Source organism: Lissotriton helveticus, chromosome 10 (assembly GCF_964261635.1).
Source record: "Lissotriton helveticus chromosome 10, aLisHel1.1, whole genome shotgun sequence".
NCBI classification, from domain to species: domain Eukaryota; kingdom Metazoa; phylum Chordata; class Amphibia; order Caudata; family Salamandridae; genus Lissotriton; species Lissotriton helveticus.
Genome location: NC_136071.1, coordinates 525,280,026 through 525,304,529, shown reverse-complemented (window position 1 = coordinate 525,304,529; position 24,504 = coordinate 525,280,026). Strand labels below are relative to the sequence as shown.

Here is a 24,504-nt window from a genome sequence, read left to right as displayed (position 1 = left end):
TTTAAGGCCCTCTGCATGGCTTTTAAATCCCTAAATGGAACAGGTCCAGACCATCTAAGGCAAAAATTCAGATGGTATGTCCCTGGTAGGACTCTTCGGTCTGCAGGAGCAAAACTAGTCCTGATTCCCCCGATTAAAGAGGCCAGGTGGGGGGGCAGAAGCTTCATCACTTGCACCTCTAAAGACTGGAACGTGCTCCTGTTCCATCTGAAGAACTCAGTAGATCTCCTCTCTTTTAGAAAGGGGCTGAAAACTTGGCTTTTCACACAATAACACCCTCAATACTGATAACCAGCAGGTTTGCTCAGCGCCAGGACAAGTTCAAATAACATAACTTAACATTGAGATTCAACAAATGCCAGAGTCAAAGCATAGTTGCATCTGCTTTTTCCATCATGTGAAAGGGTCAATATTATTACCTTAAACAAGTTGCAATTACTAAATAATTTGGAAATCATATCTAGTACCCTCAGCCTGTGGTAGTCCGTCTACTTTTTTTAACGAAAAGTACGTTAATAAGGCTACTGAACCCGGATGCTTCCTCAGAGAGATGCATATCTGGAATAATCAATTACCAAGAAGGTCCCAATAGCACTACTACTAAGAAGCAAACAAAAGAAAAAGTATTTAGATTGAAAAACATTCTGAAACCCAACACAGTACCTATATGCCACATATACAACTATTATGTGTCTCTGAACACCACTTTTCCCCATTCCATTTAAACACATATTGTTCAACATATTAGACCAAACACCTTACATGCATTTAAGACAGCCAAGATAAGCCAAATAACTGCATTTTGGAGGAGAGACTGACCCAGCCATGGTGCACCAGTTTTCCCCTCTAGCACCCTGATGTAATAAAATGAGCAGCATTGAAGGCATCATATTAAAGTATTATTTATAATTCATGTAATCATTAGGAAAATCCGAACATTCTTCAGTTGCTGAAATTTTTTCACTTTTGTTATTTTCAATTCAGAAATTCCCTTCATTGGAGTTTATTCTAATCCATAAAGCTTGACAATCATTACAGTGAAAACCTTCTTTTTCGACTTTGCACAGGTATCCGTATATAAACTCATGTCTGAAAATCACAGGCTGTGGAATGGTATCACATCAGAATAATTTGAATTTCAACACTAAAGATAAGGTATGCCATGGAGCTGATGACTATCCCCATGACCAAAAGAGTACTTCTCACCATAAAGTGCTACAGACTAAAATCAACCAGAACCAATATAAATCCAATAGAGCCAAGATACAACCTTGTGGAACCCAACAGCATATGCTTCTAAGAAATTAAACATAAATCTCCATCCCCTGTGCAATGGCCACCTGCACCAACCCAGGAGATGCACAAGTAATTGCTAAACTCCACCCTCAGACACCAAAGTGATAGACATGGTTCAATGAATGGTTCAATCCGTCCTTTTATCCCACCTGGTTCCCTGAAAACATCATAAAAGCCCTAGCGCTGTCCAGACTGGATTATGGTAATGCTGTGTACATGGGTATCCAAACACAGTTACTGCAGAAGCTACAGCGCCTCCAAAATACGGCGGCACGACTACTGCTGGACATCCCCAGGTCCTGGCCAGTCTCCCACTGTCTTAGAACTCTGCACGGGCTCCCAGTGGAAAAGAGGATCAAGTTTAAATCCCAATGCCTAGCGTTTAAGACCCTGCATGGAGCTGTTCCTCAATTTCTGGTATGCGCCTTCCAGAAATCTAAGATCCGCTCACAAACTCTTACAAAACCCACGGGTCAAGAAAACAAGATGGGGTGAAAGAAGCTTTCTGTTAGGGACGGTCAAAACATGGAACTCACTTCCAGCCAGCATAAAGAACAGCCTCACACTGTTAGTGTTTAGGAAATCATTAGCAACCTGGCTCGTTGCCAATTAACTAGGTCTTCTACAGTTCCTTCAGCACCTTACTGAACCTGCTGGTATAAGCACCAAGGCGCCTTAGGGCATTTGTGCGCAATATAAAATCAAATCAAATCAAATGAACAACAAGACCCCACATTTTCATTGAGAAATGGACCAAAAAGAAATCACAAACCAATTTGGACTTTGGTCTGTAAAGGAAACTTCTGAACCATGGTGAAAATGCACCCCAACAGCAGAAAGCACAATGTGACAAAGTCAACGGTAGAATGGCAGAACAGGTGGTATGCACAGGCCGCTAAATATAAGAAATGCAAGCACTGATCTAGTGGAAGGGCTTCTAACAGAGCCTTTCTCTGAGAATTCGCAGGTGAAGTAGCAATGTTTGGAGTTACCTATTGCAGAAAACAGGTCAACCAACACAATTTCCCATTCTTTGAAGATGTAGTAACTTTTATTGCAGGTGAATGCAAGGTCATAAAATGTTTTTAACAGGTGCTGAGCTCACAGAATGACCCCATTCAGAACTCCTCTGTAACATAGTGAAAAAGCCAGAGACACGTTATGAAATACATGGTTGTGCACTTGTCCATTGACCCTGTACTATAGGCAGAAAGGAGATGGGAGCAAGCTTCAGAATTAAAACATCTAGCAGGGTGTTGTGCAATGAGATAATTTAGCCTGTAAGATGTACGGTATCAAAGATCACCGTCACATTGGATGTGAGGTCTGTGATGGCAATACCCTGAGGGACGTTCTTCCTAGAAAAACAGGACTAGAGAGAGATTCCATTAAACAACTGGCAGGTCCTCTAACTGTCCTGTTGTCTAACCGCAGCAGTTGTTCAGAAACCAATGGAGTGCTCTCAGACCAGAAGATCCACAATAGGTCCTTAAAAATGTAAACATAGGTGAGATCCTTGGATGAACTTCAAGTCCTCACGGTTACCCATGATGGGTTATGGAAGGTGCAGATTGTAGCACATAAGGAGCCCCTTTCTGGCCACGTTTCAATTTTAAGCATTCTTGCTTTCGAAAGCACACCTATAAACGTAATGCACAGTGTGGAGGAGACCAATGCCTGTTTCATCATAAGGTAATGTGAATAAGACATGCCTGTTGCAAGTCATTGTTTTCATTTTAGAGGACTTTCTTGTCAGCACAAAAAGCGACGAATGGAAATATATGAACCAATAAGAAACATTGGTAGTTAACTCTGGGTGCTTTCAGACCATCATGTTTCAGCTCATGCCTATGCCCTGGGCTTTCCCTTGTAACTTAGAGCAACTCAGAAAGGAAGCACAAAAGCAACTTGTATTCAACCAAAGTGCACACCATTTTCAGCTCATCTTTGTCAATACACCCCAAAAATCACAGTCCAGCCCGAGTGTAAGGTCACTTCCCCTTCAAAAGAAAAGGAAACAATAGCAGTGAGGTGCACAGTGAATCCCAACGGAATCACACTGAGCACTCGCACGCTACTTACAAATCTCACTTTGAAAGCATACAAGCGTTGAATGTATATCCTTGAATCAATGTGAACTTGCAGTTAATTTCTCCAAGTACATTCTGTATGGAAATCGCCTCAACCACCATCACAAGGAACATGGATGGTGGCCATGATCCAAACAGCTTCCTACGAACGTATTATATACAACATACAGGATCAATCTGATCTCTTTCTTCGAGTATGGTCACCTTTTCTAGCTTCACATACCGATGCGAACGTTAATGACCTTTCTACGCAGTAATTACATTTCTATCTCCTCTTATTCTCACTCATTATCATTATTTGTGGTTAATAAATCTTAATACATATTGTATTCATCTACTATTTGTTGTTGTTTTTATTAGATACTCACCAGAGTATTTACATGTAATGTTATATCTTTTAATATATATATTTATACATGTGTTTCTCTGCTTACACTTTCATTCTATACAATATATCTATTGTTTCATTTATTGTTTGCACATTTCTCTATATTATCCATTTCATTATCTTTTTCTATTCTTATCTCGTAATTCCTTTTCCTACTTCTTCTCTCTTGGCTCTGTAACAATATACTCATATACCTGTAGTATAATGTAATTTATTTAATTTTGTCCATATCACAGAATATTACTTTTTCTCTTTCTTTGAATCAGCATAAGTACTTTAAGTTATGGTAAGTCTGTATCGCATCTTATCTTACCTTACTTTATCTATCACTTAGAATGTCCTCTCTTACATTTATATTTCTATACATCCAATAGACTTACTTGATCCTTATATTCATCTTTTATCTTTTCGCATTGTTTTCTAGAGTGTCTTCTTATCCTTGGAACGTATTTATATTGCATTATGCTTCATATTTCTACATTTTCACTCATCCCTTTCTTTTGTGATCCCTCCTTTCCTTCCCTTTCTCTTCCCCCTTCCCTTGATTCCATCTTTTATGGTCTCAATATAAAGTTAATATTTGTCTTTACATTTATATATTTATGTTTTTATTAAATTGTATAATATGATTAATTATTCAGAAAATTTTACTATATGCTTATGCCTAACAAATTTCTTATGTATTTATTGTATGACAATGCATACAGTTATTATAGTTATTATAGTGGAGGTTACCTCTATTCACATATGTTTTGCGTGACCACAGCGCAAGAGAGGTGACCCGCCCTACGAACCAAGCACCTCTTTGGGAACCAAGGTGGAAGATCGTGGTGTCGATAGCGTGCTTGGTTCGATGCATGCCACGGGAGGGCGGACATCTGGCCTGTAAGGGACCGTGACTTCACGGTGAAGCATGAAGCACTGTCACGGAGCTTCCCAGACAACGCATAACCTGGAGGCTGCAGAAGGCGTTGGGCAGAGCAGGAAGGTAACATCAGCCCCGAAAGAAACTGTTCACAGTCCTGGCAGCCGCTTCCATCATCCAACATGGTGGATGCTGGTCTCTGCAGTCCTTCGGTCTCCACCAATGGGAAGGAGACATTGAACAATCAAAGCGGAACTGTTGAAGGCGCCAGCACAGGGAATGAAGGCATCTGAGGAGGGACATATTCCTGAAACGCGTCATGCCACACAATCATTGCTGAAGCATACTTACCTGCACACTGCCCACGGAGTCCCTCGTTGTTTTCCTAGTGGAGGCGACCTCTACTCACAGTTATTATAATATAAGTATTTTTTTCTTATCAATTTCAATAAAAAATTGAAACGCAAGTACATTCTGTTCTTTTATCTTCAGCTCTTCTGTGCATTCATAGACAAGTACCAACTCTATGAAAAGAAGTGTTGGGCACAGTCAGTCTAAACTACATGCTTGCATCTTCTCTATAAGGGAACAAGCATCTCTTATTCTATGTTCAGCTTTGTTGCGGCTCAGGGATGTGAAGAGTGAACTTCCATAGACTCATAGCTGGGCATAACCGCACAACATGCTACCTCTGCCCCTAGGCAGAACAAAAGGGTTGCATGTAAATGCTTGAATCAATCTGAATCATTAGCATTGATTCTATTCCGTTGGTTTTCATATTTTCTGTACCACTTTTAACTTGCCAAGGCCCAAAAAACATTAGATCACATAATTTCTGAATGTGAACAAGAATAACTCCATATGTGTTACACCCTTATTGAGCCTTATTCAAGAAGGTTCCACTTGAGAACTTGAATAGTAAGCATAAGCAAGCACAGGACTCATCTGGGCATGCTCAGCTAGTCTTCTTAACAACATTAGGCATAAATCCATTCCCTTCGGAGATACGCAACCATGGTAAGGCATCTAATTAAAACTCATATGATCGACTTTAGCCCGATCAAAACTGGCAACACTAGTACCCCACTGTGCATCCAAGGAGTGTTATGTTTTCCCATCACAAGGAAAGCATGCGGAGCACATTTTCTGCCACATACGAGAAATATCACAAACTCTTGCGTAGGATGTATTTTTATGTTATTTTGTATGCTAAAGTACTCAGAGGATAGAAGAGTAATTAAATACTTAGTTCCCCTAGAGCTTTGACAAGGACATTCTCTGCCTTCTCCAGGAGCAGTTAAATGTGTTTCTTCTTGGCCGCTATACAACCACACAAATGGCCAAATAGCTGATGCCGATTCACAAGTAATTTGAAAAAAAAAACGTATCCGTAAGTCAGGAGACAGGCAGGAAAGGCTACACAAAGAAGGTAGCAAGCCTCACCTGGCAGCAGTGTATTAAGGGGAGCTTTTTTCGGTTCATTAAAATGAGCGATCACACACTAGTGGCCCGTGACCAGTTCTTTGCCTGGATAACCTTGATCCAGCTTTTGCCCATGACCAGGATTATGATGCATCAACCGTCTTGTTACTTTGCCACTAACTTTACCAAGAAGTGGGCTACACTACGGTAACATCACTCTGTGCTCTATGCATTATGTTATCTGGGATGTCAGAGAAATGACAGCCATCCCCCTTTTAAACCAGCTGGCTTCATTGCCAAGCTTGCTTCCTTAGTATTGTGACAGCGGAGGTTCCTAAGTATTGAGGACTCCCCAAGGCTTTATGCAGCTCGGTTTCATGTAAGATGTGCCCCAGGAGGACAACTGCCAGCAAGTCTGCGAGTTGTATCTATGGATGCCTCAGACACTTGCGTGTGTTCACTGTGGATCTCTGCAGTGCTACTGCTTCTGAACGTCCCAAGGGCCTAGTGCAGCTATGTTGCAAGTGGGTCAGGCCTCCGGAGATCTGACAGCGGCAATGCATTTCGGAGAGAATTGCAGTTGGAACTTCCAAATTTCGTTTATTTTCCTTGCAGACCTCTGCTGTGCTGTGTTCTGGGGTGGCAGTCTGTTTGGCCTGTGAAGGCTCAAGTTTAGGTGCTTAATAGGGCTCAAGAGACAATATTTCAGCAAGTGCTATGCAAATATCCATTTAGATGGCAGTTTAGAAAGGTAACTTGTTTTAACCTAGCACTCAAACTGTGAGTTATCCAAAGACTAGTGAAGGTGATGCCGTGTTTCACCCATTGTGTTACAGCCTTGCTGGAAGAAGGGCTGGCTCGACAGTCTGGATTCAATACTGTGAGCTGCAGGTTTGTTAGATATCAATAGGGGACAGATAACCACTGAGTTATCATCTTGCCATTTAAATGATGCTGTATAGGTAAATGCTTTTCCCCCTACATAATGATCTTCTATGGAGTACAGCCTTGGAAGCCTTGTTTTTAGTGTTCTTTTGCTGGGCTTGAGGTTTGTAGCAGTGGTATCTGTCCTGCAACAAAAGCTTCTTGAGGGTATTTACTCTTTCTATCTAGTCTTTGCTGCTCGTGTTAAAGCTTTTACCAACCATTTAATCTTTTCTTCTGAAAAGTATCCCCCTTCTGACTAACACCATGTGTTCTAAAAGGTCAGTCCTGTCACCTTTCTGACACTATAACAGTCTTATGGCTATGCGTCATGTTAGGACCAGGTTCCTCACTAATTGTCCATGCTCCTAATAATTTCAATTCATCAGTCGAAGATCTACATCTTTATATGGCTAGATCACCCTGGAATTAAAACGGGTCAAATGCACTGCTATCAAAAGGCATATCAGGCACTCTGGACAGTACTTTAGAGTAAAAGAGGGCTGCCACAGGATTTTAGTGCACAGTTGTTCTAGAGGCCATGTGAGTAAAGTCAACGTATGACTTGAGACTCTTAACAGGAGAAAGATGTGTCAACCTCTTGGAAGAATTCTGCCTCTACCAACTTAACATCAGAGCTTGTGATAAGATATGTTGAGAATGAGAACAGGGTTAGCTATTGTCAAAGCTAAAGTAATTCCAAAATGGACCTTCCTCAGCCCATCATACAGTCCTGTCAGTGAAGTTCAAATGATAAATTTGCATAGTCTGCATGACTGTGGCTTGCTGGGCAGGCAACCACTAGATCTCACGCTGACTACCCTAATGAAGGGGCAATCACCAGCAGTGCATTTGAAGTGCAGCAGAGCCAGCCTTCTTCAAAGGCTGCATTTGAATTATTGATTTTTTATAGAAAATCACTGCCAGACAAAAGTCCTACTTTACAAGATATCAATCAATCAAACATTTTATAGAGCTCAGCAAATCACCTGTGAGGGTCTAGAAGCGCTGAAGCTGTATGCTGCTGCGTGGAGGTTTGATCATTCAAACATCCAGGTCTTTAATTCTTTACTGAATTGCTGGAGCGACAGTGCGGTCCGGAGGTGCAGGGGAGGTTACTCTAAGTGTTGACTAGCGGTTGCGAGAGGGAGCGTCTCCGCTGGTGGTTCCGTGGAGTGTATGTGAGGGAGAGAGAAGCGGATTGAAGGTGTCTGGTCGGTTGGAGGAGGGTCGAGCATCTGTAGATGTATGCTGGTCCTTCATCATGCAGGGCCTTGTAGGCTTGGGACAGAATCTTAAACTGACAGCTCTTCTGAATAGGCAGCCAGTGTAGTTTCTTGAGATGGGGTGTGATGAGGGTCCTTCTGGGGAGGTCGAGTAGGAGTCTTGCCACTAAGTTCTGGATTGACTGGGGTCTCTACATGAGGCGTGCAGCGATTCCTACATAGTCTGTGTTTCCATAGTCCAGTCTGCTGGTGATGAAGGCCTGTGTGACTGTACTTCTGGTGTTTGTCAGCATCACCTTGTGACTTGCAAAAACACTGTTGTTGGACTGTTTTTTTTAAAGTCGGTGAAGCATTTTCTGGCTGAACTTCTGCTATCCGTAATTCACAATATCTATATCGTAAGATGTTGTAGGCAGGCTTTGGAATGGATGTAAATGTGACAGCGTGTATCCACTGCTGAGATGCCGTGTGCATTTCAAATAAGCATACATTAAGCACTGAAAATAAGTGTCAACTAAACATATGAATTTCAAGCTAAAGAAAATCTTAGCCTCAGCTACAGTCCATTATTTGTACATGTACAAAAAAAGAGGGTTGGTTTTCAGTGAGGCTCCCTGTGCCATGACTGAAGCACATCTCAGGCCCTCACATATGGCACCTGCATCCACATTTAGGCACTGCCACTACTCACTCTCCTCTTGCTTGAGCTGCCAGAATCCCCTCAAGAGCATCATCAGAAACTGCATATACACCCAAGAGGGAGAATGGGAGAGAGGAAGAAAGGGGGGGGGGAGATAGGGGGGAGAGCGAGAGAGAGGGGGTGGGAGAGAGTGAGAGAGGGAGGGAGAGCGAGCGAGCGAGCGAGCGAAAGAGAACGAGCGAGAGAAAGAGAGCGAGAGAGAGAGAGAGAGAGAGAAAGAGAGCGAGAGAGAGCAAGAGCGAGAGAGAGTGAGTAAGAGAGAGAAAGAGAGCGTGGTTTTTTTTTTTTTTTTTTTTTAGAGCCAGAGATGCCATGTACAGTTCACCAGGGCACAATCAGAGCACATCTCTGGTATTTGCACAAACAATCCAACTCTTTGGTTACTGGTCACTGTAGCCTAACACTGTAGGCAAACATACACACCTTTTTTTAGGATCTACCTTAAAGATGAACACCTAAGACTTACCAGATGTAATGTAAGTTAACTGAGAATGTGCTAGAGTAATCACTGGTTTCATGTGAAGCACTCAATGGCTAGGCTATACAAATATATTTGATATAAAAAAAATGTCAATGCCCTTGGACCCAATCCTTGGAAAATGCAACAGTACTTGTATGCTATACCAGTGGCCGCTGCGTGCTCAAAAAATGCCAATGACAAAGAGCACAGTGACTAAGAGGAGACAAGAGCTAAATGCCCCAAGACAAAGCCCAAAGAAGCACAAGCTCAACATACACAAAGAGAAGAGGAATAAGAGCATCCAGCAACAATAAAACAAAGTAAAAGTAAGGCATGTACCACTGTGGTGGAATAACAGATACACATCTACCTGCCCAAGCTAGATCCTTCTGCCATTAGTATCACCCCGCTATTTTACGTATGACCTTTCACCGGCTCACTGGGATTCATAGATTGTCCATGCGGGCACCCCGAGCAGGGGGTTCTCAAATCCATGAGTAGCCACATCAGTGGGGACTAAAAGAGGCTGCAACAAGGCCACTGAAGGCTCGAGAATAAGTCAAAGCAAAAATAGATATGATAAAAATGGACATAATCAGGGTTGCTACACTTTCGAAAAAAGGGTGACTAAAGTGGAATTACCTCAAGAAAAACTGACCAGACTAAGGTTTAGAGCATGAGAATCCGCTAAATACGGATCTTTTTTTCATCGTTTAACCCTTCACAGCATAAGGCACACTCTCATTCAAAACATTTTACATTAAAGGCAAGTAATGCACTGGAAGATGGAAGTGACGTGGTAGAATCAGGGGTTGATTGTTGAGTTGAGTAAAGAGTCTGCAAAGACAGTCACAACCACAGGCCACACAAGACCCCCCCCCTACATTAGAAAGCACGGAAGGGCAAATCAACTGCAGAGATGCCCATGTTACATTAGTGCTTGTGAACAGGAGTGGAGCCGGCTCGTCTGAAAGACATTAGACATAAACATATGGCAAAGGCACCAATAAATACATCAAAATTCACTTACTCGAAGAAAAATGCTTTGGTCTCTATTGAGCTCTTCAGTAATAGAAAAGTGAACAGGAGTTGAAAACCAAATATTTTTTGGGTGCCTGTGATTTAGCAAGTGTCCTCGACACTGCACACGTGACTCTTCTGAATGCAAGGAGAGAGCCCCAGAGGTGATCTAACTGAACAACCTGATTGGCAAATGATAAACCAAACATGACTGAAGGGCTCCCAGCTCTATGACACTAACTCTTAACAGCAGGATGCAGCAAGACCTCCAACACACCTCCCGGGACCTAAAACCCGAAGACTCTCCATCTCCAATCTTCACTTGAAACACGAGTAGATGTTTCCATTCCCTCTGAGGTACTAACCAAAAACTTACAGCCTTAAAGATTCATCTCCTCTGCATGCCAAGAACTTACCCCACATTAGCTTCCCATACATCTTTCCTCACTGCAAGTAAAGACTATTCCATGGATCTGCACTCACCTCTCGACAGAAACTGACAATGTTCTCCCACAAAGCCTTGGCCTCTCCTTCATCCGTCTGCCGCCGCTTTTCCACGTGCATGCTCTCCCTCCTCTTGAGAGGCTTGAGTCCCTTGCGCTGCATCACATACTGCTGTGGTGTGTGGCACGCTGCACAGTGCTTGGACTTCAGGTCATTGAGAAGCGTACAGGCTGGGCAGGACCACTGGCCGGGTCGCTCTGAGATGGGAAAACGTTGCGCCGGCCTGCGCGACAAGGCTTTGGTGCCGCATGAGGAGCATGGCGGTCCAGGTGCAGTCCCTCCCCGATCCTGGCTGCACTCTGGGCAACTGCTCTTGGGCTCAATAGGAACAATTTGCTCCTGGAAACCCTGCAGCTTGGAACAGTGGCAGGCCATGCACTTATGGGTGCTGGTGGGGTTCCGTAGAGTGCACTTGGAGCAGGACCAGTTTGAGAAGTCTGGACTGGAGGGGCTGCAAGGGGTAAACCGCACGGTGTCTCCAGTCAAGTCAATGAGATCAATGCCTCGATGAGCTCCGCAGATCTTGCATTTGGCTTCTTCCGAAGAGTTCAGCAAAGAGCATGTGCCACACGTCCAGTGTGAAGGAGAGGCTTCCATCTCCTCCTCAAGGACACTGAGACGCTTGCTGGCACTCAGTTCCTGGAATCGTGGGGCTGGAATGGGACGGGTCAGGCTCTTCTGCCCACAGGGAGCCTGCAGTGTGGGCTGGGCAGCATCAGGTACCAACGGTTGCATCAAAGGAGGCACCTCCCGGCGGCTCCGTGGTACAGGGTTGTTCTGCAGACCAGGAGAGAAGGGGGCAAAGGAAGGTTGCTTTGGGACTTCAATTTCCATGGAAGTGGCAATGCTACCATTGGGGTCACTACTATCTGTAGGGGCAGTGGGCTGTGGTCCAGCCGCCACTATCTGAAATCCAACAGGGGCTATCACTTCAGGGACCACCAGTGCCTCGGGGGGTATCTTGGGCAGCGAGAGCTTACGAGGCCCACCACAGGCCGAGCAGGAGTGTGCAACAGGGGTGTTGTGCAGAGTGCAGCGTTGACATTCCCACCCTTCAGTCTGCACTGCTAACTCAGGACTCCTGGCATCCGAGTCCTCGCTGTCTGTGTCCACTTTTTGCACCACATCCTCCCGGGGTGTCGGCTTGGGTTCAGTCAGTACAGCAGGTGGAGGTAAAATGCCGTTTACCACCGGCATGGCTGCTCCACCTGGCACAGCATCAGGGCTGAACCCGCACACCTCGCAAGTGCCCTTACCCAGGAAGTTTCGGAATGTGCAACGGGAGCAGGTCCATTTCTGTTCCTCTACACTCAGTCGCAAGATGTGGTTAAGGTCTGGTTTTTGTCGAGGCGCCTCGCAGATGGAGCACTGGCGCTGTCCGGCAGGGTTCAAGAATGTACAGCGACCACAAGACCACTCCCGGACAGTGGCCATAGAACCAGGAGAGTGCGTGTGACTGCAACAGAAAAAAAAGAGGAGAAAGTTAGCAATCAATGAGGTTGCACCTCTTCCTGTGCTCTGCCAGTGCCATAGTATATTTATCATTACAGTACACAATATACAAGGTGGCAAACAACCAAGATGCTCTGTGACAGCATATCCAAACCAGGAGCTTCTTTACACCCACTTCATAGGCAATCATGGCCTCCACGCTTCATTTTTTCCAGCTGCCACACCTACATCCCTAACCAAAATGTAGTCTCCCCTCCACACAAAGTCAACAAAAAACTGAAGGTCTGGGTCCACCAGTAGATGAGGAGGGAGAACCATCCGCGCAGTATCACCCATGGCTTAGTGCGGAAAGGGCTTAACAGCAAAGGTGACCGAGCTTACTCACACCACTGCATCAGTGTTCAGCAGTTACTATCGCAAAATGGTTATGTCCACACTGGCACTGTGCATCTCCTAAAGCACGGAGACAGCAAACCTGTTGGTGAACAGTGAAAGCTGACCCCGAGCGTACGACACGAGCCTAAAAGCACTAGGCTCAACTGTCACCTGAAAATCCGCAGTGCAAAGTATGGGAAGCACAAACAGAGCACAGGCCCGGTGTGGACACTGCAACCCACGCTGAAACACCACAACTGCCATGGTGCAGTTCAGCTACCACAGCCATGCTTCAACCCCCACCTCCAGAACCCATACACTGAGCACCGCAGTCCTTCGTCTGTCACAAAACACGTGGAATGCGGCACTGCAAAAATGGGTCACTCGAAAAAACACACACAGCAATAGTTCTCCGCAGGGCCTGAACGGCAATCAGCCTTTACTCACAGAAAGTAAACTTAAAGAGTGGTGTAGTGAACACACGGTGCACACACAGGACAGAAAACACCTACGTTATGCATTCCAAGTGAATAGAGAAGGTCTTAAGGGGGGGGGGGGGCACACGTTTTCCACATACAGAATATAACAGGTAGCATTAGTGAAAATGTTCCTCGCACACATAAGCATACCATGGTTACAGCAGAGTACGCTGCCCTGTTCATACACAAGAAAAACTCCCACACCAACAGTTAGAGCAGGGACGCGGCTGTGCTGCAAGCTCCCCGAGATATAGATATATATATAGATATATATATATATATATATATATATATATATATATATATATATATATATATATATATATATATATATATATATATATATACACATATATATACATATATATATATATATATATATATATATATACATATACAATCACAGCATCTATAGCAGTGCAAGCTCCCTAGCTGAAATCCCTTCCCTTACCGTCCGCCATTGCTGCATATCTGGAGAACACTGTGCAAGTCGACTGGGAACACAACGTCCAAAATGGAGCTACAATGAAACTCGGGTAAAAGGAAAATATGGACCCCACTTATATGAAGAGAATCCTCCTCGTGGACAACCCCCTCCCCCCGCCCACCCCCAGAGGGATCCATCGGTATAAAGAAAGGACAAACTCTCCCGCAGGCCTGATGTCAGGGGTTACCTTGACGGCACATAGTGACGTCAGCGGCTGGGAATCCGCCATCTCTCGAGCCCGGCCGTTTCTACTGTGAAGAGGGCTCGTGTCCCTGCGAGGGTCGCTGCAGGGGGGGCGGTGGCAGAGGCTTGGGGGACACATACCGGCCAACTTGAAGAACCATCTTACCTACGAGGCCCTTCTGAACCCCACCCCGCCACCAAAACCCCCTCCTCAAAACAAAAAAAAGCTCACTCAAGATGGTGCCCATGCCCTGGGGTGTTTTCACACCCCTTAATGACGTCGGCAGTTCAAACCCTCGGAAAACAAACGAGATGGAAAACCACTACTTATAGTGGTTTCAGCTCGTTTTCCCTGATACCGTGAGATATCAGCTCCTCACCGGGAGACCATGAGATGGCAGCCGATGTCGTGTGTCACACGGTGGCACCGTGAGAGTTGGCAGGTATGGTGATAATCCATAATGAATGAGTGTGTGAGGGACCTACAGCAGCCGATGTCGTGTGTCACACGGTGGCACCGTGAGAGTTGGCAGGTATGGTGATAATCCATAATGAATGAGTGTGTGAGGGACCTACAGCTCTGAAACCGAGAGAAGGCAGAGTGACCCGCCCACGGTGGCCAGGCCACACGGTGCTTTTCTAGGACAAAAGTAACTCATACCGGGCTCACAAGGCGGTCACTTGTGGCGCACCACTTTTAGCCATGCATCTTTTGTGTTCGATCGTTTAGACACGCTCAACATGGGCGTATTAATTGCATTGGTGTTACGAAATAACGATGTTCGTACGTTTTATGACCTGGTCTTCGAATACCCTGATCAGCTCAAAAGGAAATTCAATGTTCTGATCTTCTGAACATAAAATTGAATTCCCCACTGGACCCCTCTCTTATTACAAGACGATAGAGTCGTCTGAAGAAAAAGGGCTGCGACGTAGACTGCACGATAACCAGGTATTCAAGAAGCACATTTATGTTTACGTAGATAGACAGCCACCGCTTGTGATTCCCTTTCTTATTTTAACATTGATTTTCAAACAACGATTGTAGGATTAAACTGCAGCTACAAGTTCTAATTGATAAATTCCATCCGAGTGCAATCAGATAATCTCTTAGCGACAGATGGCTAAGTGACGAAAAGCTGGTATTATTTTGAGGGAGAGGCGGCCACTTCAAACGGATATTCACTAATGTTATGTTTTTTTCTATAAAACATATTGTTTTGTTCGGATATAAATTCGGTCACGACGTGGGACTGGGTTTCTTCTAGGCTTTTCTGGCAGGGTTTGCACATGTATGCAATACTAGTCAGAGAAAACTGCACTTGTTGCTCATGGTCAGCACGCACCACGAAATGCACGTCTAAAACAAAATAATTCCACTTGACAGCTAGTCCGTCAATGCAAAATCCATTTTAAAAATACAAATACCACGGTGATAAGTAACCAAATAACAAAAACATGAGGAACCTTGTGTTCAATTGTGCAAGAAAATATCAATTTCAGATGAATAAGACAAGGTAGCAGAGATAATTGATATGTTCTGTAGCACACATTGGATACCACCCACATAAGGCTGATAATTCACCTGGTAACTAGGAGCTATTTCAATACAAGTACATAAATGTTGTTTGCTACAGGGATTTTTTTTCTAAAACCAGACCAAACTTTTGCTATATTCTTTTTTTCTCATGAAGAGATGATTAACGAACAAAACGTTGCCCAGGCAATGGCTGGTAACACTAACCCACCCTGCATCAAAACATATGAATACAATCAGAAAATGCCTTCTACTGTACCCTCCTATATCTCTAAGGGCTGGATGACACATTTCACAACCCCACCCTCACCCTTGCCAGAATACAACTCCATTTCCACACCTGACCCAGATGTTTCGTTTCCTCTGCATGGTCTGCTGGCCGCAAAGAACATATACAATGGAAAAAGCACGTAGTACTTTACAACAGAACAGAATACATTTTAGTCCGTACTTTTTAAGGCAAAGAATACAAAATACTCCAACCTCAGCCTTGGGTAAAGGAAATGATTTCGATGCACTGGAGGAGCCGTGACTGGAGCAGACAAAAGTGACCTATCAATGTGCAGAGTATCAACATTGACCTATCACTATGCAAAGAGTAGGAAAAGTGACTTGTCATTGTGCAATGAGAATCATCTTAGAGAGGCACTAACAGAGCTAGGTACAATATTAATCTATCCTCCCATTCAACTTGTTCGCATTCTGGGTATTCGAAGGATGAAGTAACTGCAGTTGCAGAGATTTTCAAAGAAGTCCTTTTCTACGGATTGAACTTCAAGCACCATTTACTTCACACTTTTGTAACACAGGACAGGGCCACATAGAAAGTGTGTTCAAAGAGTAAATAGTTACCATTCACTTGAATTCTAGGGCATTCTTTGCAAGAAGTGACCGTATAGTATGCCACCATACAATGTATGGCACCTGGGGGCTAGGACTTTTGAGTAACACTATCACAGCAGAATACTAGGCTAGGACAGGACAGTCAAAGTGAGTACTGGGGAGCAAGTGGAGACTGAATGGGGGGGTATATGACTGTAGGAGCAGTGAAGTCAAACAAAACCCAAGTTAACAATCAGAGCACGGTCAAATGAAATAACTCAACTTTCCCAAGGCATGCCATTAGCGTTAACACCTACATTAAAAGATGATGTTGCTAGTAAAAACGTAAACTAAGCATAATCATTTAATGGCTAAAAGGCTATGGGATCAAGGTCTGCTTACGTGCACAGCCACTTTCACATGCTCCTTACCTCCGCATCCGGTGATAAATGTGTTGCTCTTGCTGGGTTATGAGGGCACCCGGCCAAATTGGAGCACCTGTGCTAGTCCTATACCAGGCCACGGCCGGGGGCCCTGGGAAGGAAGAGCTGGTAAAGCCATGGTCTGAATCCCTCTGAGCAGCCAAGGACGAGGCTGAGCTCCCCATGGGGCTCCTGCCCCGGTTTACAGAGCAAGAGTGGCCCAGGCAGAAGCAGACTGCAGGTCACAGCCGTGCTCGCAACATTGGCAGTCCGACACTGCCGGGGTCTGCCCGGTGCCAAGGCGCAGAACGGTGGGAAGGTGTCCACTTTGAAGAGCAGAATGCAGACTCTGATCACAGCAGAAAGACAAACGAGAAAACAGAAAAGAGAAAAGAAAGGAAGAAAAAGAAAAAAGGTGTAACTTGACCGAGAGGATACAGAGTTTAGGGTTATTTAGAACAATGTGCTAGGCGCAAGTCTATGCACCGCTGTTTAGCCAACAGAAAGACAGAGGCACTCTCTTGTCAGGAAAATACCAGACTTTTAAGGTAAATCTCACCACACTTAAAAAAAAGTAGTAAATCTAAAAACATTTTTAGATTACAGATGCATCGAAGTGCCTCGTAATAAAGTATCAAGGAATGAGAAGCGGAGGTGTTATTAAGAGATCTCCCAGACTAGCCATTTCTCCCACTATCTCCCTAATCATTCCCCCTCTCCCATGCCTCAGACTTCAAATTAACCACTTCCCCTGACCCACCTGGGAGTAAAGAAATGGGCAAATTTTTCCACCACCATCACCTTGCAGAACCCAGCAAGCAACGTACTGCCAACTACTCAGTGGGGAATACACCGATGCCAGAAGTATCCATTGGAGGACCTCTGGTGATTGAAACGTGGTCCCCCATGTTACCTCTTGCAGCATGCATGCATTCTCTTCATCAGCTTCCGTGAGCTTCTTAAATCACTTGATCAGCTTTACCCTTATTTTATCCACTTCCTACCAGAATTCCTCCCAGTAATAAGAATCCAAGGGTAATCTTAGGATTTCTTACAGAATGATAGTTCCCAAGTGAAGAGTAGGTAGAGTCAATGTTACAATTTTTAAGGGGTTCAACGAAGGATTCTCTAGGAAGTAGCATATTCTGTTTAGACGGTGTAAGGCAGGTAGGACAAGGTACCAGCTTTTAGGATATTTTGAGATTAACAGTTAATTTAGACAGTTGTCCTGTGGAAAGTTAAAATACAAATATCACACAGGATTCCTTTATGATTCACAGATTATCCTTCATATTGTCTGAGATTATCCTTTACCCATGGCATGATTTTGCCACTTAACCAGGGTCAACAGATGTAGAAGGTCACTTCTGTGAGTTACTGGGGGAAAACAAATGTGAAGTCACTTCCTGTAATGTTAAAGGTTCAAAGGGCATAGAATGTTTCTTTTGAGTTTGGTGAAATAACCCCCGAGACAAGGCGGCAGATCAGGGTAATTCTGGTAGAACTACGAATACTTCAGAGACTACAGAGTGACCTATCTATCAAAGGGATTCACCAAAAACCAGCAAGGTTCAGAGTGGCAAAACAACAGACACCCTGGAAACACCTATCAGAAATCACAACTAGGTACAAATGTGGACTAAAAGAAGTAGATAATACAGGGTGAAAATATGACAAAGTAAGGGAATTGTGTAATGAACCATCTGAAGGCTAGACAAACAAGGCAACACTGAGAAAACAGTAGCTTAAAATATAAACAATTTAACAACTAGGTACGATTAGGCAACTACGTGCTACATTTGGTGACACAGTTCATTAATAAACAAACAGGTGTAGGAGCAAGAACATTGGTAACTAAAATAGTCAATGTAGGTCCGTAATAATTGCAAGGTCTTCGGTGGAATCAGAGTTTATTTAAAAAAGCAATTTAAAGTTGTGTAAGTAATTTGTTTTTTCTACGAGGGGCAATCATTCTATGTAAAAGCATAAATGTTACCATTTTCTAGCAAAATGATAGAGGATTTGGTCATTCCATTGATATCCTGATGAAGGACGGGAGCTTGAGAAAAGTCACTTTTGTATTTATACTTGTGTGTTGGCATATTTATGTGCATATGTAAAGTGGAAACATGTATATAGTATGCAAAAACAAGCAATACAAATATGGAAAATTAGATTAAAAAGTGAAAATCAAGAAACAGAAGGTGAGGATTAACAAGTGCAAAAAAGTGAAGGATGGAATGCCTAAAATGATATACATCAATCATTCTGAGGCATATTCCGGTTCATTGTTTTTCTCCCACATTGTGCCTTTACAGATATGGATCAGCAACATAGAAATCGCTATTGCCCCGGACCTAGATTGTGATAGGCTTTAAATAGCGCTTTCTACTCCTGACGAGGAGCTGAATCGTTTACTGTGAGTAGCACGATACTCCGGACCCCAAGGTTAGTGATTAATCTGTCCAGTCCACCATACCGGATGTAAACACAAACACTAGACCAGTTTCGGCCTAGAGCCTCATGAGTAAAGTGTGACTTGAGGTACTGTTACACAGTGAGCTACAATATCCCCCAATGGGCATATTTGAACAACATAGGTTGGTTAGTGGAAAAAAAAAACTAAAAGTGGAAGATGGAAGTGTTTGAATTATTCTCAGCCAGTAATAATAACCCTTCTTCTTACACAGTTAAGTAAGAAATGCAACATGCGTGTTAACGATATGAGATCACTTTTGTTGAGCTAGCGATATCAGTTAAGTCTCAAACAAGACAAATTGCTATTACCACTTGGATTATAGGAGTTAAAAGAAAAGGGAGCCACAGAGAAGAGAAAAACATCTGGGGCAATGTCATTTACCCAGTAGCTTGGAACACTAACTACTAACTAAAATCCCCTTCATGTGCAAATGTTAGGCATTGATAAGCAGATAAGTTGTGGGTCTGCCCTGGCGGCCTACGCATTCCAGCTTCTAAATGACACAAGTGTTGTTTGTCAATAACAGGTGGCAGCTGGGGCAATGGGCTGGACTCCAATACAAGCGGAAACAAATAAACTCACAGTGCTTGGATGTATGCATACTGAGCGCATGGGGGCCTAGCCTGTCTGGGAGAAACTAATAAAACACTTCCATCACCGTCAAAAGTATTAAAACTATAAGGGATACACTGGATGAAGCAATGAATAACACTCAAACTTTTAGAAAACACTCCCAATCACTGGGTGATGTCATCAGTGATGTTACTGAACATATAATGAGTGGTGTAATACGTGAAGTCCTAAGCAGTGCATTGCAGGGGCATAAGTTATAGGTTAGCTCAACTATAACTGCTGAATTTCAATGGTTTTGTACGAGTGAAATGTGAGCCTAACTAGAACGTCCCTGTAACCTCTGTTCTTTTCAGTGAATGTATATATCTTTTTTTAACTGGAACACTGGTGCTAACATAGTCATGTTAAAGACCAACGCCACCTCAATATGTATTGCCCAAGCCAACATTTTGAAAGGAAGGGCCTAACAAACTGCACCAAATTGCTGTAGTCATACATTCTGAAAAGGAAGGCGTCCTTTTTTTTTTTTTTTACTCCTGTTCAGTTTTTAAGAGCTGGAAGACATCAGCCCTTTCCTTTTTAAGGCATGGGAGCGTAGGCAAACCTACCCCGATGTATCTGGTCTACAGAAGTAACTGCTGCTGCGACAAAATACTGGGCCATGGCACAAGTGCACCTAGGTGCCCAGGCTCTGTGCCCACATAACTTATTGACAACACACTACCCAAGTACATTTTTAATCATCAATAGACAGAAGGCAGAAAGATGGATTGGTCATCATTAGTAAATGGGTCTAGAACTATCCATAGTTAGACTAATTGAAATGAAGTTCTTACTTGAGAATCTAGATCCCTTCCCAAATCAAGGGACAATTCTTTAGCGTGAAAACGTGTAAAAAGATGTTCCTCAACATGGCTTGGTCATATCAAGCAAAGCTCGAGACTAGGGTTTACGGCATGCCTCGCGGTGAACTACCTAATCTAAAATGGTGCTGACTTTTTCAAAGCAACTTTCTTGAAAGTTTATTTAAGCAATGGATCATACTGGTTGTAGATTGTGGGCAGTTTGCTGAACCCGAGCAAATCTTTCCTCCTGCTCTGCATCACGTTACACAAATTTTCTCCAGAAGTAAGTGACCAGCTGACCCTCCCTTCAATAAAATATTATTAAAACATGCAACAAGGGGCGTGGCTTGGCAGCCGAGCATGGCGGTGGCATAGCTGTGAGGCTCCGTGAGTGAGGCGGCTTCCCCACATAAATCCGTACACTGATCCGCATCTCTGCGACCTCTTACCGGAGGAACCTGGGTCCGGGACCGCGACCAAAATCGGGTGCCGGGAAGTGAAGTTCTGCACTCCGACAGCGGTGGGCCTAAACTGACACTGAGACGCCGGGCTCCGATTCGTGGTGTGGCCGGCCGGAAGTGAGAGCGAGCCGGCGGTGGGCGACCGGAAGTGTGCGCCACCTCCCCTCGGAAGCCTGCTTAATACCGTCGGCGCCTGGGTGGAGCGCCTGGGGGCAACGGGATCGGCACTGTGGGATCAGTTCCCCCCCCCCGGCAGTGCGCCGCAGCGACGAGGTAGGGGGGCGAAGTGCCCGACCAGAGGAGACCCTCTGCAGTGACTCGTCGTGCGGACCCCCGTGCAAGTGACAGCGTCTGCAATCGAGCTCCGAGGGCCCCATTTGCGCCATTTCAGTAGTGCACCACGACGGCCCTAGACGGGGGGACTCTGGCCTCACCCACGCCGAGGAAGTAGGGAGCACGGCGGGAGGCAGAAACAGCGGGGGCCCGGGGCAGGGAGGCACGGCTGACCACGGAAAGAACCTGGAGCGCCCTGAAGCGGTGGGAAGGCCCGCGGCCGCACCCGGGGGTCGGGGGAGTCTGTACTGAGCGTCACGCAGGCAAGGCAGGCGTCCACATCACGGGCTGAACTAGTGACTCTGGCCTACTCACATAAGGCATAAGGTTGCAGTCAAGGCCACTGAGAAGCAGAGGGGACAGAAGCGGCTGCTCCTGACATCGGGGCTCAACGAACCCTCTCTGAGTGGGTGAAACAGGTGGGAAACGCCACTGCGACATGGCCTGCACATCTCAAGTGCAGAAATCCCCCTTGGGGCCGCATACCATAGACACTGCAGCCGACAGGCGCACCTGAGGGAATCATGGCAGGCAAAGGCCCGAAAGGCAACTCATCGCAGTCCAGGCTGGAGAAATTTGCTTTTGACAGACAGGCCCAATCCCAGTCGGAGCATCGCACGTCCACAGGGAAGACACCGGACGGCGATGGCACAAAGAAAGCAACACTGGAGGATGTGATGAAGGCGTTGGCACAAGTACAAGCAACAGTGGGATCCACGGCCACTGAAGTCTCGCTTCGGAGGGCGGACTTTCAAAAGATGGGCGAAAGAGTTAAACAGGTCGAGGTAGTCACAAAATCTCTAGTGGAGGACGTATCTGTCCTACAAATAGCGATGGAGCGTGTGACGGCGGAGAACAAGGCACTAAAAGAGAAGCTGGATGACCAGGAAGGGCGCTCCAGACGTAACAACGTGAGAATTATTGGGGTTCCGGAGTCGGACGGCACTGGAGCCATGGACCTATATGTGGAGGATCTGATCAAGACACGACTTAAGCCAAAGGGACTATCGCAATTTTTCTCCGTATAACGAGCGCATAGGGTTCCTGGGGGACAACCTAAACCTGGAGCACCCCCTAGACCAATACTTGCGAGACTCTTTAACTTTCGAGACCGCGACGTGATCCTCCAGGCGGCAAAGGTGGCCACACCAATACAGGTTCACAATTCCACACTGGCCTTCTTTCCAGACTATACTGCCGAGGTGTCGCGCCGGAGGAAGACTTTCCTTGCAATTAAGAAGGAACTGAGAGCCAAGGAATTACCATACTCCATGCTTTTCCCGGCGCGGCTTAGGGTGGTAGCGGACAGTAAGGTTTGGTTTTTTGATACACCGGAGTCGGCCCGTGACTGGCTGGATGGATGGCGACAAACGGGACGGCCCCGCCGATCCAACAGGACGAACCGGAACCAACGGGGAGACAGTCAACAGAGATCACAGGCCTCGGACAGAGACGGATCGCCACACTCGCAGGCACTGGACAACTCTACGAACTGGGAGCCGTGAAAGAATAGACTCCTGGCGCCACGTAAGATGAACACCAAAAAGACTTCCTGGGTGGGACCCGGAATGGCCACTGACCCGGGTGAGACCGGGGAGGGCAGGGGAGCTGCCTACTCCGGGGGACACTTCACCCCAGCAAGCAAGTAACTGTTCATGGAATGGGTAAAGCACTCTGCTGAGTTGGGGGGGGCGGGCAGTTCTGGGTCCGTCTAGCAGGGAGGCAGGGAGGGGGGAGGCGTGGGGGGAATGTTTAAACGTTAAACGCAAATCGCGAGATGAGACAGGACTCACATTTAATCTTGTTGAGGGTGGGGTGGGAGGAGGGATGTTTTGTTTTCCTTTTTCTTGTGTTGTACTGAAGACTTCATGTTTCATGAAAGTAGAGGCCTGGCAGGTTTTATCCCCCGCGAGGTTACGCACTCTGATAGATGGCTGCACAGATGGCAGATGTACCTGAAACTCGTCTAACCCGCCAGTCAGCTTTAACAGTCCTGACTTGGAATGTTCGGGGATTAGGAGACAAGGTGAAGCGTGGCCTGGTGCTGCAATTCCTAAAGCGTTGCGGCCCGGCCATAGTTTTACTGCAGGAAACACATCTGGTAGGCTCGGCGACCAAGGCGATGGATAGATGGGGATATAAGTTCATTGCGCATGCAGACTTCTCATCAGGTTCAAGGGGGACAGGGATACTCATAAGAAAGAACTCCCAGTTGGTGGTACAACAGACACGTGTAGATACTCAGGGGCGGTTTGCAGCGGCAACGGTACAGTGGGAGGGCCAACTTTTTAACTTTGTGTCCGTATACATTCCACCAGGTCTACATGCCACAGCACACACAGCCCTCACAACCTTTCTCTTGACTCTGCCAGACGCGACATTGGTGGTAGGGGGAGACTTCAATGACATTGCTGATCAAGACCTCGATAGACACCCTCATACGGCGACGGTGCGAGGAGCTGGACGACTCCTCGGACTACTAGACGCCCTGGGACTTACGGATTGCTGGAGACACAAACACCCTTATGATAGGCAATACACTTACTACTCGGCTGCCCACAATTGCCTCTCCCGGATAGATTACCTCCTGATGTCAGGGGAGGGGCTGCAGGGCATTAAGGAGATAGATATCCGTCCTAGGGGAATATCTGATCACTCTCCACTGCAACTCACATACACGCACCACCGTGCACATAGACGCCGCCTTTTCCCTATCCACGCGAGCTACCTGCAGGTCCCCTCTCTATCGAAAGGCTTCACCAGGGATACTGAACGGTATTTCCAAGAAAATTCTGGATCAGTGGATTCACCCACTACCTTGTGGGAGGCTTACAAAACGGTCCTACGCGGACAGGCCATAGCCTCCGTTGCGGACCACAAACAAACACAGCGACGGGAACTTCATGCTTTGGAGGAGGCGCTTAACACTGCGATCCGGGATCAGGAGGCTCGACCGTCCCTCGGGGCGGCCCAGGCTGTCCGGCTACGGCGCAATGAGTGGATGACGTACCAGAAAGAAATGGTGCTGGGCACAATCCAGGCCCCCCCGTCACAGGGTTTACGAGCTAGGTGACAAGGCCGGTAAGATGCTGGCTTGGCTGGACAAAAAGGAGAGGGCAGGCAGAGTCATCGCCCAGCTGACATCGCCTTCCGGTCATACG

At 45.6% G+C, this 24,504-nt stretch overlaps 1 protein-coding gene across 4 annotated transcripts in view; it reads right to left on the bottom strand.

The window, feature by feature from the left end:
• The window catches only part of CAPN15 (calpain 15), a 315,793-nt gene that overhangs the window by 174,853 nt on the left and 116,436 nt on the right, over positions 1-24,504 (bottom strand). For 2 of the 4 annotated variants that reach the window (XM_078663054.1, XM_078663055.1), the window contains exon 2: positions 10,875-12,351. In XM_078663054.1, coding sequence (XP_078519180.1) covers positions 10,875-12,329 — 1,455 coding nt within the window. In that variant the 5' untranslated portion in view covers positions 12,330-12,351. Of the gene's footprint in view, positions 1-10,874; positions 12,352-13,652; positions 13,776-16,661; positions 17,002-24,504 lie in introns of those variants that run through there. The other 2 variants (XM_078663053.1, XM_078663056.1) reach the window with 2 other exon arrangements.